Genomic DNA, 15,258 nt, shown 5'->3' on the forward strand with positions numbered 1-15,258 from the left:
GCGTGCTATCACACCATTAGGGAAGGATCTCTTCACCTTCCTGTGGCATCATTTAACAGAAATAAAACCCAAACTTTTCCTCCACCCACTCCAAAATAAGCTGAAGAACAAGTGGAGAAGGCAAAACATTCGGTGATTTTTATGTTGGAGGCTCATCTCCCTGTCATGAAGTCCCTCCAAAGGAACTGTTTTTGCCGAACCCACCCCGCGCTTCCCCCGTCCCCATCCCGTCTTTCCTCACCACACCCCCAGGCCGGCAGGGGGCGCCCCACAGCTCCCCCCAAATCAGCCGCAGCCGTTCTCCCGAGGACGGCGGCGCTGATTGGCGGCGGAGCGGCCCGCAGCGGCGAGCAGAGCCTCGCGATTGGTCCGCAGGTACCGCGCAGGGGGGAGGCAGAGGGTATATAAGGAGGGAGCGGAGGCAGCAGAGCGTGGACAGTGGGTGCGTTGTAGCGGAGTGCGGGTGGCGAGGCGCAGCCCTCAGCCACAGCGCCCTTCCCCGCCGGTGACGGCAGCAGCAGCCGCTCGGTGCGCCCGCGGTGGCGGCGCTGGCCGACCCCAGCCATGCTGTGCTATGTGACCAGGCCGGACGCGGTGGTGATGGAGGTGGAGGTAGAGGCGAAAGCCAACGGCGAGGACTGCCTCAACCAGGTGAGGGGCGTCCCCAGTGAGGCGGGCGGCGGTCTCCCTTATTTCCCCCCTTATTTTCTCCCCCTCTTCTTTCCCCTCCCTTCCATGTTGGATGCAGGGGTTGCCGCATCCCTCTCCCCGCCGCTCTCCGGCCCGGCGACGGTTATCGCCTTTCTCCTTCACTTGTGTGGGAAGGGCGGGCTGCCGGCGGATGGGGAGGGGGGGGTGGGTGATGGGAGGGGGCTCCGGAGGCCTCGGCCTCGCTGCTGCAGCCCCCCCATCTCAACCCCCACCCGGAGGTGGGGGGGGAGGCACGAGAGGACCCGTCGGGCCGCGGCGAGGCCGCCCGGGCGGGGCCCGCGGTAGCTGAGGCCGCGGTCCAGGTGCGGCGGGGCTGCGGGAAGAGCCCAGCGCCGCTGCCCCGTCTGTGCGTGGCGCCCGGGTAAAGCTGAGCGGCTCTCGGTGAGCCCTGCTGGCTGTGGGGGTTCGGGCCTTTGCCCCGGGGGGTCGTGAAGTCCGCGTTGTTCTCGGCTAGTGGGGACGTTGCCAGTTGGCTCTCAGTGCTTGTTTACGTTGCGCTTTGCATGCTGCTTTTTGAAAATCTGTTTAAAAAACGCTCGTATGAAGATCCTCGCAAGCAGGGTTTCCATCTCGTTTCAGGCTGCTCACACGCAACCCGGTTTTTGAGTCGTGTATCTTTGTCTGATGGTGCTGTTCGTTCCTTATAAAGGACCTCTCTCTTTCAGGTTTGCAGAAGGTTGGGAATCATAGAAGTTGATTACTTCGGGCTGCAGTTCACTGGCAGCAAAGGGGAGAACCTATGGCTGAATCTGAGGAACAGGATTTCCCAGCAGATGGATGGTTTAGCTCCTTATCGGTTTAAATTAAGAGTCAAGTTCTTTGTAGAGCCTCATCTTATCTTACAAGAGCAGACGAGGTAAGGTAAAGATGGCTGTAAGCAAAGCTAGTTTTGTTTTCAGTTTCGTCCACTTGTGAGAATGATTATGCGGAGGCTCTGTTTCTTCCATATTCTACTATTCCCTGTTCAACTTAGCATTAAGAATCCAGTGTTTAAAAGTATTATTCACTTCCTAAAAAGAAAAAGTAATGGTGTGAGTAGCCAGCAATAACGTACGTAGTTAATTCCATGAGAAATTAGCGCTGGAAGAAACTAAGCTAGCAGTAACGACTTATTTATTATGGCAAATGTGTGTCCGATAGTAACCCCAGCTCAGTGGTGTTACTGTAGGTCGTTCTAAGGCAGGAAACAATTCCTCCCACAGAGCAAAAACTTGCTGAATTCCTTTTTGTCTGGGATCATGTTACAGTAACTTTCAAACAGCTACAGGCCCTGGGAGGCTACAAAAGAAACAGCTGTCCTGCTTCTGTAGCCAGTCCTAGGAACTAAATTGTTATACTGCTACCCAGTCTTAAGATTTGGACTCTTAAGATTAGCGAGGGGTGCTTACTTTCGCTCCCCAAGTTTGATTACTGCCTTACCACTTGATCTGCAGTCGCTTTCTCTGTAAGGAAAGCAGAGTATGTAAGTTGAATGCCTATCTCTCAACTACCATTTTTTGTTTTAGGTAGTAAGGGAGGCAGATGGAAGTCCATTGCCTGGGTGGTAATGCCAAAATGTTTTCACTATCGGTCTTTACTTGGTACTTTCAGAATTAAGGCCACAGATCAACACCCTTGTTCTGCACAGAGTATTTGTATAATTAATTTGGTCAGAAACTGCCAAGCTGATTGGTGTGTATTTCATAGGATGAGGCTTTTTGAGTTTTTCTTCAGTAATATGCAGGGCTGAGGCTTTGGGGAATGGTGGTTGCCCAGTCTGTTTGAAGTTTTCAGAATGCTATTGGCTTGACTTTATTTATCCTACATAATAGATTTAGTTGGGCAGATACATTCCAACAAATCCAGAGTTTGGTGTGTTTTTTTAAGAAAATCCCAACATCTGTGGTATATCTTTGAGTTCTTATTGAATATTTTTCCTCAAAAGATTGTCTTAAACATTCTCATTGAGAGTAAGTTTAAAAAAAAAAGTAAAGAAAGGATTTTTATGTAGAACAAGAGAAGCAACAAGGTCTCATTCCCGATGAGGCAGATGAGATTGCCCTGAATGTGTTGGATGCATCTCCTCACTCAGATAAAGGGTGAATCTGAGGAAACAAAGTACAGGTGTGATTGGCGTTTTGCTGTTGCTGCTGAGTTCTTGTTCTGCTTTACATGGCTTTTGCAGACACCTGTCTTCCTACCTTCAATGCCATCAGTGCAAGTCTTGGCAGGTTGTGTGAGCTAAGAGAGCTTGAAGTGGTGAAACACACCCCAAGGGCCTAAAAGACAGGTTTTGTAGCTAGACTGCAACAGAACTTGTACGTACATACATCAAAGTCATGAGTGTGTTCCACTATAAAGATGACTTTAAAAGGTTGTAGATGGGATGAGTTTGCTTCTATGTATGAATTAAGAGTGTTCTAAAATATTTTAACAAGACTAATACTGACACTCAATCAATGAGGGGTCTATTAAAATGAGGCTGTGGTGAAAATGAATAGATATTTTGGAGAGAAACTGCTTATCTGGGGCCTTAGGAGTACTCACATTTGCAAGATAACTACATGAAATGCTAGCTTGAAGTGAGTGAGCTGTTCAGTACACATCCTGAGTATCTGTACTAAAAGTGCTTGTGTTAAAAATTAAATCCATGTTGCAAAATAGTTTGTGTTGGCTGCATTTTAGTTGTCTGCTCACTAGCCTGCATGTAGCAGACCTGGAACTCCATAGTGGTTGTGGTTAATGTGTATTTCTGTAGTGCTGGCACTGAGTTACAGTAAACTTGCTATTCCTTCTCAGGTCTACCGGAGGGTTTAGCCGTGCACCCCTATTTTAGTTTAAATGCAAATATGTGTAGGATGAAGGGAAAGGTAAAAATGTGTTGAACCTGTCACTGAATTGATAGGTGTATCATAGAATAGAGTTAAAATGAGCTTTGCAGTCACAACCAACACCTTGTTTCTTACCTTCATTTGCAAAGTCAATGTTCTGGATGACAAAGAGATAGTGATGGGTATTCTTGGTTTCCTGTAGCACAGTTACATCCATAGCTGGTATACAAGGAGGGCGTTTCTGGCACTGTTACGCTCTAGTCCTTGCATCAGGGAAGTCTCAATCCTTATGTTCTGCCTCTGAAGCGGACTTGCCTTATAGGTGCATTCTGAGACTGCGATTGACATCTGGAAAGCTGCAAGTAATTCTGAAATCATCTGGTTGATGTGCTTTGCTGTGACTAATAGCAAATGTTGCCACTGAGTTGCTCTGGTTTCTCCATACGCTTCGGATGCTTTGTTGACCTCAGTTTGAGCACTTCATTATAGAGATCTGTCTCGCCTTTACGTTTAGAACTTTGCTGTACGTTTCTGTTGCTTTTTATCATGCAGGTTTCTACATGCTGTGTGAGGAGCTGATCTGGCTGCTGAACATCAGCCCGTGCTCCTGTTATCTTTCATCAGTGTGCAGCCCAGTGGAAGATTGCAGCCTCATGCATTTTTAATATTCTGATGTGAGGAAGCCTTCCTGCCACCGAATGCGAGGCTGTCATTGTGTCTTTGACCGCTGTGGCAACACTGCCTTTGCTGAGTGCTTTGTGAGCAGCGAAACACGTGAGGGGAAGAAACCTCTTCCCTACTTACACTTTGGCATGGGTCAAGTGTTGAGGTTTTATTGCTGTGTGGGCCTCAGTTCCTGATTTTCGCTTGGACTGCCCGCTCCTGCATTTCACCACAGGGCTCTGTAGTTGGGAGTTGTTTTCAGTGGCGTGAAGGAACAGAGTTCTCAACAGGCCTGTCGTGTGGATGGTGCTCTTGTTAAGAGGAACTGGCACAGACGTGCATTCTTAAAGGAAGGTCGTGTTGGCTTGCAGAAGGCTGTCACCTTTTGCTCAGGAATCGGGGTTGGTTAAAGGAGCGAAAGGTAGTGGTTTTGTCAGCTGTTGGGTGGTTTCCCTACCGAACTCCGAGCCGCTGAGGAGCTGGAAAGCCGAGGAACGATTACGTTTCGGCGGCGGGGCTTGCAGGAGGGTGCGCGGGGCAGAGCCCTCAGGGCCGGGGCGCTCAGGGGCGGTGACCGCGAGTAACCCGAGCGGAGCGCGGCGGCTCCCGCCAATGGGCGGCCCCGGCGTTGGGAGGGGCCGTTTAGCTGCGCGCGGCTCCCCATTGGTGCGCGGCTCCCCGGTCTCCGGGCAGAGAGCGGGGCCCGGCAGAGCAGCGGCCTTCGGGTGCCGAAGTCCGCGTTTGGGTCATGGCGCAAAAGCAGAAACACTTTTCAAGTGGAGATTTCTTGAGCAACGAAATATTTACCCACGCCTTTCAGAGTGGGCCAAGCGGCTCGTCCTGTGTAATAGGACTGAAAAGTGAAAAGTTTACGTAAGCCATGGCAAGTTAAACAGCGTGTCAGCTTCTGACGAGACCCAGAGCCTCATGAGGAGTTCAAAATAACTGTATCTTGCCAGCTTTCGGATAGGTAGTTAGTGTTTTGGAGGCTGCCGTGTGTGCTATTTCCAAGTATTGCAGATACGCTAGCTAAAATGAAGAGCTGGCTTATAAAACTCCAGTGTTAGATGCACCCGGCCATGAGAAAGTAAGGAAAATATCCTATTGTCCTGTGCTGTCAGCTGGCCGGCACAGCTGCATGGCATTTGTTACAGTGCAATGAGCTCTGCTGTAACGGACACCAGAACGAGTTTGGATCTGTCTGTGCAACCAGAGCTGAGTTGCAGTGGGTAACCTTTCACCCACTGCTGGGCACAAATAAGGGTAAAGATAGCGGGGAAGGAACGTAACTGCGAGGCTCGTCTTTTTCATATGGCTTATATCCGCTTTTAAAAACAGAATGGTCATCTATTTCTTCAGCAAAGTATTTCTAGGGATAACAATGGCGCCTTTGGTTTCTTCAGACTGAGTGGTTGTAAACGACTGCGCAGGAGCAGTGAGCTCACCCTGCAAGCTCTGTTTTGGAGTGCCGTACCCACAGAGGACAGGCAGTTCCTTGGGGTGGATTCTGAGATACTTGCCAGAAGTCTGGCAAACGGGTGGGCTCCCCTAATCTGGGAGCTGTTAGAGGTACAGGCACTTTCACTTGGTGAAGGATTGAGTTCTGGCACTTCTTCCGCTGGCAGCTGAGTTTAGAACTTATCTTTGTACGTAAACTTATCTCTATCTGCACTGTTTTCCTTTGGTGTAAACAACAGGAAAAGTTGTACAAGGAGCCAAATTTTCACTGCAGAATTGAGTCCTAACATGTGTAATTATCTTCAGTAAGCTTTTATGAAAGAGATAAGTCTTCTATTGCATACACTTTTCGTAGCTCTTATTCTGTGTAGTCCTTAGTTCTAATCCAACTGATTTGACAGTAGGCTGACTTTTAACTCTTTTCCTTGGAAATGTCATTGCAGTGAAGTATTGACATGTCTTTGGTAGTAGCAGTCCATGTAGTCAGCCTGCATCAGTTCTTTCTGAGAGGAAAGAAGCCCTTGATTTGCTACGTGGTTTGTGGCTTACATCAAAATATATTCAGCATCAAATTACTTATGTGCAACTAGCAAGTACGTTAATCATTGCTATGCATTAAAGTGCTTTAATATTCTCATAGAACTTACACGGTATGGATAGTTCTAGGGCAGTATCATGATGGCTAAAGGAATATGAAATCACCCATGTAACCAGTGCTTGAGGAAAGCATGTGGTTGTGTTCTAACTTTGAAACTGCTTTTTCTTCCCTTTGGGAGGAGGCAATTCTGTCCGGTGGCTTGGACAGACTTGTTGCTTTGTGCATTTTATCAATATTTCTAAGTAGAAATTTGAAGAAGGTACTCTGTAATTAAACACACAGGAATATCTAGCTGGCTTGTGGTGTGGCAGGATGGAACTAATGTTCTTTTAAGCTGTACAGACTTGTACGAATGCTGTCACATATAGAATGCAGCATATCTGTGACTTTGTCACTGCAGTGGAAGGTTCTGTTTGTTTTTAAAGCTATCTCTTAGCTGTGAGATGTCCCAGTATGTCTGGTGAGTGTTAAGGTGACTAGCAGCCACCATAAGAAATAGATGTACTTCTGAGTTGTGAAGGCCTCTTTTCTAAGGAGATCTAAAGGTTAAGTGGAACTTTGGCAAGAGTAGTAACTAAGTGGCAGGATGTACTAAAATAGTGTTGAGGGAAGGAGGGGGAAAATGCCTTTCCTTTCAGTTATTTCTTTAAAACTTTCAGCAGGTAATAAATATTAATGTACCATATACAACTGAGGTGGTGAATGGTGCAGAAACAAAAGCAGTTATTGTCTTATATAGTGGTCAAAATAAGACATTCTGTCAGCGGTGTTGGAATTCAACAGATTTCAGTTTTAAACAGCTTTAAACTCATTGGGTAACAATTCCATTAAGTATAGAACACTAATACTGAAATAACTTATTGAAAGACTGTGCCTTTCTACTGCCCAGCCTGTATATTTATAGAGGTGGCAAAAGCCCACCACGTCTTGTTTTTATATCTAGAGGCTCTTAGAAAGATGGATTAAGTGCTGTCTAATGATTTCAGTGGAATCTCAGCTTAGGCCATAACTTAATTTACAAAGCCTTAAATACTTTCTGGTAAGTAATAGTGTCTGTAATATGACCAGCTTTTCCACAGATGATCTGTTGGGCCCTTTAGACTTCATAGAGTTAGATGTCTAACTGCCTCAGGGCTCCTGTTTTTTATTTTGCTGGAGTGTATTCAGCAGTAAAAGCACATTCTTTTGCCTTTCTGTTTGAAGATTAAAAAAAAAAGGTTATAGTTGTGTATAAAAAGAAAAATCTTTTTATAGTCGCACAATCTGACTGGTGTAACGTTTTTAACCTTGAAGGGTGTTGATTTTTGCAGTGGATATTAATGTATTTTTGGAAAAGCATAATCTTTAAAGGCTGGATGGGAAGACTGCACTAATTAGAGTTGCTTTTTCAGATGTATAAAACACTTACAGCCCTCATTCTTTCAATTTATAGATGCTTTTCCTTCCTGTGATGCATTTCAGGTCCAAAAAAGAAAAACACCAATGCTGTAGCTTCGTCTGTATCTGCAGGAGCCATCTTTTGTTTATTCAGTTTCCCCACTTGATGTCAGTAAGGTCTCCCTGCCAGAGCGGAATGCTGGCTTTTCCTTATGTAGTCAATGCTGTCATATATGTAAAGTACACAGAATGAAGATACAAGTATTTAGGTGTGGCAGCCGAAAACGTGTCAGCTAATGAGAATAAAATTGATGGTTTCTTCTTTGAAATACTGTAGGTGTAATTAGTATGTAGTTATAAGAACTAGACAACCTACCTTTGTACTAGCAGGATCAGAAGTGCATGGAAAAGCCTTTTATTTTAGGGAATATTGATTGGGATTGAGGAAATGCTACTGTTCGGATTTATTCTGGCCACAAGTCTTTAATAATTAATTGGATTGTTTTTATGGATAGATTTATGAATGGAGCTTTGAAAGGAGTGTGTACGACCCATCCATCCACTTGAAAATCCCCAGCTATGCCTTTCTATGGCTCAAGCCAGAGGGACAGAGATTGTAGCAGAGGTTTGAGACCTGCAGCATGAGCTGAAACAAGGAAGTTCTGCTAACAGAAGAGATGGCTGTAGTGCCAAGTTCTTGTACTCCTACCACTTAAATCTGCATTCTGCAGGGGGAAATGCTAACTTCCCTCAGGCCCACTGAACCATAGATCTGCACCTAGACATCTGAGTGATGCAGTTAGAGCACTTGCCTGGCAAGCAACCAGAGTGTTGCTGTAAGTATGCTTCGTGCTGGTTGTAAAGTGCCAATGCTGCAGCTTACTGCTGTAAATATATATAAAATGGAGAAGCCTATGGGATGATATCTAATATTTTTCTCCTTTCAGAAGTTGTGGATGTAGGCATTTTGGGGGCTGGTATTTGTATTTTCTGAGCTCTGGTATTTACCATCATAGAACAAAGAATGAACACACATTTTGCAAGAGATGTAGTGGATCATGCTGGGACGGTAGCCCTGTGGAACTGAAGTGTGTTATAAGAGGAGTTGCGTGTGACATCAAGAGTTCCTTTTGGAAGGAGAGCTAATCACTAACCACCATTTGAACTTCTGTGATTCAATATAACTTCTTTAAAAAGTAGATTACATTTACTTTTAGAGAAGATAGTAAAATGAAAATGTCCTGTCACAGTAGAAGCTATGATATATCCCTGTGGGTACTAGACTTGATGTATTGAAAGCTTTCTCAGTGAAACATAATTACTGCTACATCTGGCATCCATAAACATGCTGAATGTTAAGAAAAAGTGGAAAGGAAGGTATATTTTCTTCCCTGAAGAAATGAATTTGCAGAAGTTAAGGTAGACTACAGTGGGAATTAACAAGCTGCTGTTAGTGATGGTAGGGAATTTGATTTGTCTGACTGGCCTAATAGGTAATTAAGAACAGCTTTGTGAATTTTCCAGCTTATGTCAAACTAGCCTAGATGCCAAGTTAGTCTTATTCATGCTCCTGACACAAGTGCCATCTTTAACTGGTGGCAGAGCCATTTCATCTGTGTAGAGGAAGTACGTTCTCTTGTGTGATAAAATTATATACGCTGTTTGAGCTGCTCTTCACATATCTTCTTTTGTCATTTGTAAACAGGAACAAAAGAAAATAATCACAGGAAATTAACCTATGTGTTTCACTGGTATTTTACTTAACAAAGTTAGTAAGTGGCCTTAAAAGTTAAAGCAGCTTTTATTAAGACTGATGTTAAAGTGCTAGCTTCTTTTAATACTGCTTTTAGATACTGTCTTTACTTGTACTCTCATCTTTAAGAGCATAGCAGGATGGTGGGCCCTTTTCTCCTGTGCCAGAATGTTTGTTATACTCACTGGAAATTCGTGATTACCAAGTGCATTTGATGTGTATTTGATACCTATTTTGATTACTAAACATGTTGTAACATCCAGTATAAGCAAACATTTCTGATTTCATTGCAGGCATATGTTTTTCTTGCATATAAAAGAAGATCTTTTGGCTGGTAATCTTCAGTGTTCTTCAGAGCATGCAATTGAACTTAGTGCGTTGTTGGCTCAGATGAAGTTTGGAGATTATAACCAGAACACTGCCAAGTACAATTATGAGGAGCTATGTGCAAAAGAGCTCACCACTACCATTCTGGAGAGGTAAAAAAAAGTAGAAATAAAATAATAGAATAATATGGAAGCCAAAAGCATAAAGGTTTTGTTACGCCCTAAGCTGCTGATGCCACCACATATCTTGTGGGGCTAAAATGCTTAGGGAGAGGGTAGCTAAACAAACCAAGTCTTGGTTGCATTTAGCTTTTATGGTTTTTAAGCAAATTTTAGTATCGTCTCCTAAATATTCTCAGAATATTTTAGAAATTTTCTATTAAATGTGTCTGACCTGTTTTATCTGGCTATAGATTTCCAGTCGTTTCAGACCCAAAAGAGCAATCTGTTTAAGTAGGTCATCCAAAACCCATGTTATACCCACCTGCTAACAATAACAGCATGTACTTTGAGTTATTTCATCTATTCTTCATCTTTTCACCAACAGCATTATTGCAAAGCACAAGGAGCTGGAAGGTTTAAGTCAAGCTTCTGCTGAATACCAGATTCTACAGATTGTGACAACACTGGAGAACTATGGGGTAGAGTGGCACTCGGTTAGAGACAGTGAAGGGCAAAAGCTCCTTATCGGTGTTGGACCTGAAGGCATATCCATCTGTAAAGATGACTTCAGTCCTATTAACAGGTATGTGATTTGTGGAAGTGTTTTTCATTATTCAGAAGTACTGAGTGTGCCTCTGGTTTTTACATAAATCAACAAAACTGCTCAGAATTACTGAAAGGAGCTATTGCAGTGTAGGTTGTGAGGATAGCAACCTGCTTACCAAGGCAATTAGTCTTGATACTTCTGAGTTGTGAAGCAGTGTCTTCAGTATTACAGGCAATGGTGAGAAGTCATGGTAACTTTCACAAGTGCACTTTGAGGTTGTGGGAAATGCCCTTTAAGTCTAAATAACACTTTTTTTTCTTAGGATTGCTTATCCTGTTGTTCAAATGGCCACTCAGTCTGGGAAGAATGTGTACCTGACTGTTACTAAGGAGTCTGGTAACAGCGTCGTTCTCCTGTTTAAGATGATCAGTACAAGGGCAGCAAGTGGACTCTACAGAGCAATTACAGAGACCCATGCGTTTTACAGGTCAGTACTGCCATTTGAATTAACTTGGCTCTTCCCTCAAGGCCGGAATCTGAATAGGTTTTTGTTCCTTCCCATTTTGTGGGGTGGGAATATTTAAAAAAAAAAAAAGGCAAAGTTCTAGTACTCTGCTACGAATAATAGCATCTTAGGGACAGAAACTTGCTGTTTCCTTTATTTCATAATACCCTGTGTATGAGTGTAGGTGAGAGCAAAGGAGCAGAGGAGAGCTTGTTTTTCGAAACATGTAGCTGTAGCTCATGCATGTGTCCTTGATGTGTACTTGTTTCTCCTTTATTAGGCTCTTCTTGCTGCCAGAAGTTCTCTTCCTACAGTTCCTACGATCTTCCTACACTTCCTCTTGACTCTGCTTACGTACTTAAGATTTTGTTTCATGCCAGGAGTTATCAGTTGTCTTTATCCTTCTGTTCTTTGAGGCAGAGCTGCTATAATCGATTTCTGATGGCTGATTTTTTTTTCTTGAAACTACTTCTCACTCCTATGTGAGGTCCAGCACTGATCAGTAGAGGTAACCATCAGACATTTAGTGATGTTTCTTCACTAAACTAACTACCACATATCAATCTCAAGTATTTAAAAGAAAAATTAAACTTCAGCAGAGGAAGATGGTGAAGACCTGTCCAGCTTCTCATATCAGATCAATTTAATACAGTGAGAGTAATTAACATCAACTAGTTGCCTTTCCAACCTCTGCAGCTACTTAGCAGCTAACCACTACTTATTTTGTGAGCGTGATGTTAAGCATGACTTGTTCTCCTTCATTATCTGCCCATGTACTTTTATTTTGCATTCTTCTTCTTTCTAGGCTATTAAAGCCTTAAATAACTTATTAGACAATCTTGACTATCTGGTCTTTGTCTCTGCTTGTCATTTCTGCTGTCCTTTGCAGTTTGTGATTGTAATTTAAGCAGAATTTTAGCTAATATTTGCCCATGAGCTTAGATTCTTGGACCTTAAGCCATCTGAGTCTACAGTCCTTGTTCTGTTTTTTTTCTTATCATACCTTGTCTAGAAAGGTGATAATGTCTTAAACTTCTGCAGGTTTAGATCACTGATCTGTGGTTAGGCTAGCTGAAGCACTCTAGCAAATGGAACTGCATTAATTTAATGCTCTGTAGTGCATTCACCCTGATTTACTTCAGGTGATACAGTGCTAGTGTATAAAGTACTCAGTGTTAAGTAATGCTTTTAGCCAAACTTTCACTATGCTGTCACATTTTGAGAGCCTGTTTAAAGAAAGAGGTGTTGGTTGTTATGCCAGAGGCTATTAATTACAATTATTTACTGTAGTGTCAAGGAATTACTATGTGAAGAGGTGCTGCCAGGCAGAACTATGTATGAAACAAGTGTTTGCTGTTTGTATTTTAATACCTTAACTCCTTTCAGTAGGTTGACTTCTACCAGATTTTTGTATGTTTTCAAAGATGTCAAATATGTCATATTCTATTTTAAAAGTAATTTTAAAAGTATTATGCAAACAATGCCATAGATCTTAAATATTCCAGACTGGTTTTTGTTTGAATTTCAGTGATGATATTTCAGCTTTAGGAAAAATAATTCTAGAGATGCTTATTGATATTAACTAAACAAATTTACGTTTGTCTTATTGTTTTCCAGGTGTGACACTGTCACAAGTGCTGTCATGATGCAATATAGTCGAGACCTAAAGGGCCACCTCGCATCTCTGTTCCTGAATGAAAACATTAATCTTGGGAAAAAATATGTCTTTGACATTAAAAGAACCTCAAAAGAAGTTTATGACCATGCAAGAAGAGCTCTGTATAATGCTGGCATCGTTGATCTTGTTTCAAGAAGTGACCAAACCCCACCAAGTTCCCCCCTGAAGTCTTCAGAGAGTAGCATGAACTGTGACAATTGTGAGGGTCTTAGCTGCCAACAAACAAAAGCTCTGCAAGAGAAGTTACGGAAGCTAAAGGAGTCCATGCTTTGTATGGTGTGTTGCGAAGAGGAAATAAATTCAACCTTTTGTCCCTGTGGCCATACGGTGTGCTGCAAGGCCTGTGCTGCCCAGTTACAGGTAAGTACAAAGCCATTAAAGTGTGAGTTAAGTATGTGGAAGTTTGGTTTTCTGAATACTTACAGTCCTGGATTAATACGTGCACACTGTTAGTAAAACTGAGTTTTAAAGTAGCACTGAGTGAGCTAGTTTCAAAGGACGTTTTGTTCAGATGAGTTAGATAAGCTTTAGCTGTGCTAAGCTCTGCTGTGGTGAGAGTAAGGATTAGCTGTGTCTTTTTCAGAATGTCCTGTTTTAAACATGGAGATTATGAAGTACTGTTTGTTGTGTAAATAGTCTCCAGCAAAGGTAGAAATGTTCTAAATATGAAGTAAACTAATTGCTTTCTTTCTTTCTTTGCAGTCGTGTCCTGTTTGCAGATCTCGTGTAGAGCATGTCCAGCATGTGTACCTGCCAACCCACACTAGTCTTCTCAATCTGACTGTGATATGATCTACGTATATACTTCAAACCCGTCATGTCCTCTTTAAACTGCACTAATATGAATTGCAACCATTGATTGTGAAGAAAACAATCTCTCTGGCACCAATCCATGATCAGAAGCAAAAATACTGCATTTTTGAACATAAATATTCTTCGCTCAGCATGCCCAAGATGGTTTGGGACATCTTGGGAGAGCAAAGCTGTTAACTGATTTATGTTACTGAAAAGGAAAATCATGTGTAAGTTTGTAGCATGGCAGTGTTGCCAAAAAGCTAAGGGAGCCCTGGAGAAATGTGGTATATGCATTGTTATACCCAGCAAGAGAAATGCAGCCTCTTATTTTACTCTTCCAATTTTTTCTTTTTAGTTGTCATTCCATTTATTTTAATAGTAAAACTAGCTTTTACAAGTATCAGTTTAGTATGGCTTGTAGCTTCTGCTTTTAGTCAACTGCTTTAAAGGGGGGGAGAACTCTTGGGAAAAAAAAAAAATTAAAGTTAAAAGGGTTCATCAAGCAGCTGTGTTCAGTTTTCTTCAATAGAAAATCCTGATAGCATAGCTTTCGAGGTAGGACGAGTTGGTTAATTTCCAAGTGCTGAGGGTAGATCAGAAGAGCCTTTCAGTTCATAATGATGCCCTATGGAAGCACCACTAAGAGGCTTCATCCATGATTCTCAGTTAGGCAAAGTATTCCCAGGCTTCCCACATCCAGCTTGGGATGGTGATTGCGGCTGCTTGCAGTCAGCTGCCCCGAAGTTGGCTTTACTGATGGGGATTGATAATCAAACTGTTAATCATGTACCACTATGGTCATGCATAATTTTAAATGCTTTCTTTGGTTAATGACTTTATTGGCTAGGTTATTAATTGCTAAAATGTTTTTAATCTCCACCTCCCCCCTCCCGTTTGGGCATTTGAGACTCCGGTTTCCTAGTATGTTCTCCAGGATACAGAGGGAACTAGAGACCATGTTTGGGTGCAATACTGGCTTATTCAAAGCTAGAAAAGTACACTGTCACTTTACTGAATCTTTCTGACTATACTTTTCATATTGCCTTAATGTAGCAGTAATGTGTGTTTATGCATCTGTTTCTTTGCACAGACATTTTGTCAAAATATTAAAACTCTACTTTTTTATGACACATTAGCATATAAACCTTACTCTAAGAGGGTATTTATTTTTTCACTTTGTAAAGAAAATTTTGTTTCCTCATGAAGCAAGAGCTTTTGTCCTATATTGTAGGCAACTTCTGTCTTTTTATATTCAGATTAATAAAGGACTTTAAAAACCTGTTTTGTGATGTAAAGCTGTTTTATTCTGAAGCTCTTCTGCAGCATTACTGAACTGAAAACATAGTATTAAGTACTGATGTTTGTCAGCTGGATTTTGTGGGTCATGTTCTAAGAGGGAGGAAATAAGATGTGTAGAAACACTGAGGGAGCAAAGGAAGTGGTGTGAATAGCCACCTTTGCTTAGGCATTTTAACACAACTGCCATCTTCCAGCTGTAACATAGCCTCCAAAATTAATTTTGTGAAGAACTTTCCTGCAATAACTTGCCCCATTGCACATGGTACATCCAAGTGAGAAACAGAAAATACGGAAGGAATGGGGTTTGGGAGCTTAAGCAGTTCTGTTAAAGAACGTTGCTTGTTGCCTGAAGCTGTTCCTCCGATTCATCTCATACTAAAGGCTCCTTTCATATTCTGGAGGAGAATGGTCCTCTGGCTTACGTACTGGTGGTAAGCTGTTAATGTAAGATGGGGCTGGGGTCAGAGCAAAGCTTTCTGGACCCAAGGAGATGATTTGTGGAGAATATTAACAGAACTCACTTAACTGTGCTTACTGCTTATTTAAAAGGCAGAGTGGAGTATCCTATTGTTGAGG

At 42.6% G+C, this 15,258-nt stretch overlaps 1 protein-coding gene across 1 annotated transcript; it reads left to right on the top strand.

The window, feature by feature from the left end:
• Positions 1 to 431: 431 nt before the first annotated feature.
• Positions 432 to 14,664, top strand: MYLIP (myosin regulatory light chain interacting protein). Its single transcript, NM_001012561.2, has 7 exons — positions 432 to 651; positions 1,377 to 1,567; positions 9,664 to 9,849; positions 10,244 to 10,441; positions 10,728 to 10,892; positions 12,528 to 12,948; positions 13,291 to 14,664. The coding sequence occupies exons 1-7, from the start codon at positions 565 to 567 to the stop codon at positions 13,378 to 13,380; spliced, it is 1,338 nt and encodes a 445-aa protein (NP_001012579.1). The 5' UTR covers positions 432 to 564; the 3' UTR covers positions 13,381 to 14,664.
• The last annotated feature ends 594 nt before the right edge of the window (positions 14,665 to 15,258 follow it).

Source organism: Gallus gallus, chromosome 2, assembly GCF_016699485.2.
Source record: "Gallus gallus isolate bGalGal1 chromosome 2, bGalGal1.mat.broiler.GRCg7b, whole genome shotgun sequence".
Classification (NCBI taxonomy): domain Eukaryota; kingdom Metazoa; phylum Chordata; class Aves; order Galliformes; family Phasianidae; genus Gallus; species Gallus gallus.

Excerpts from the sequence above, each read along its gene's own strand:
- MYLIP (NM_001012561.2), top strand. The coding sequence starts at position 565 with ATGCTGTGCTATGTGACCAGGCCGGACGCGGTGGTGATGGAGGTGGAG. Across the intron at positions 1,568-9,663 it reads ATCTTACAAGAGCAGACGAG|GCATATGTTTTTCTTGCATA; the intron begins GTAAGGTAAAGA and ends ATTTCATTGCAG. Across the intron at positions 9,850-10,243 it reads ACCACTACCATTCTGGAGAG|CATTATTGCAAAGCACAAGG; the intron begins GTAAAAAAAAGT and ends TTTCACCAACAG.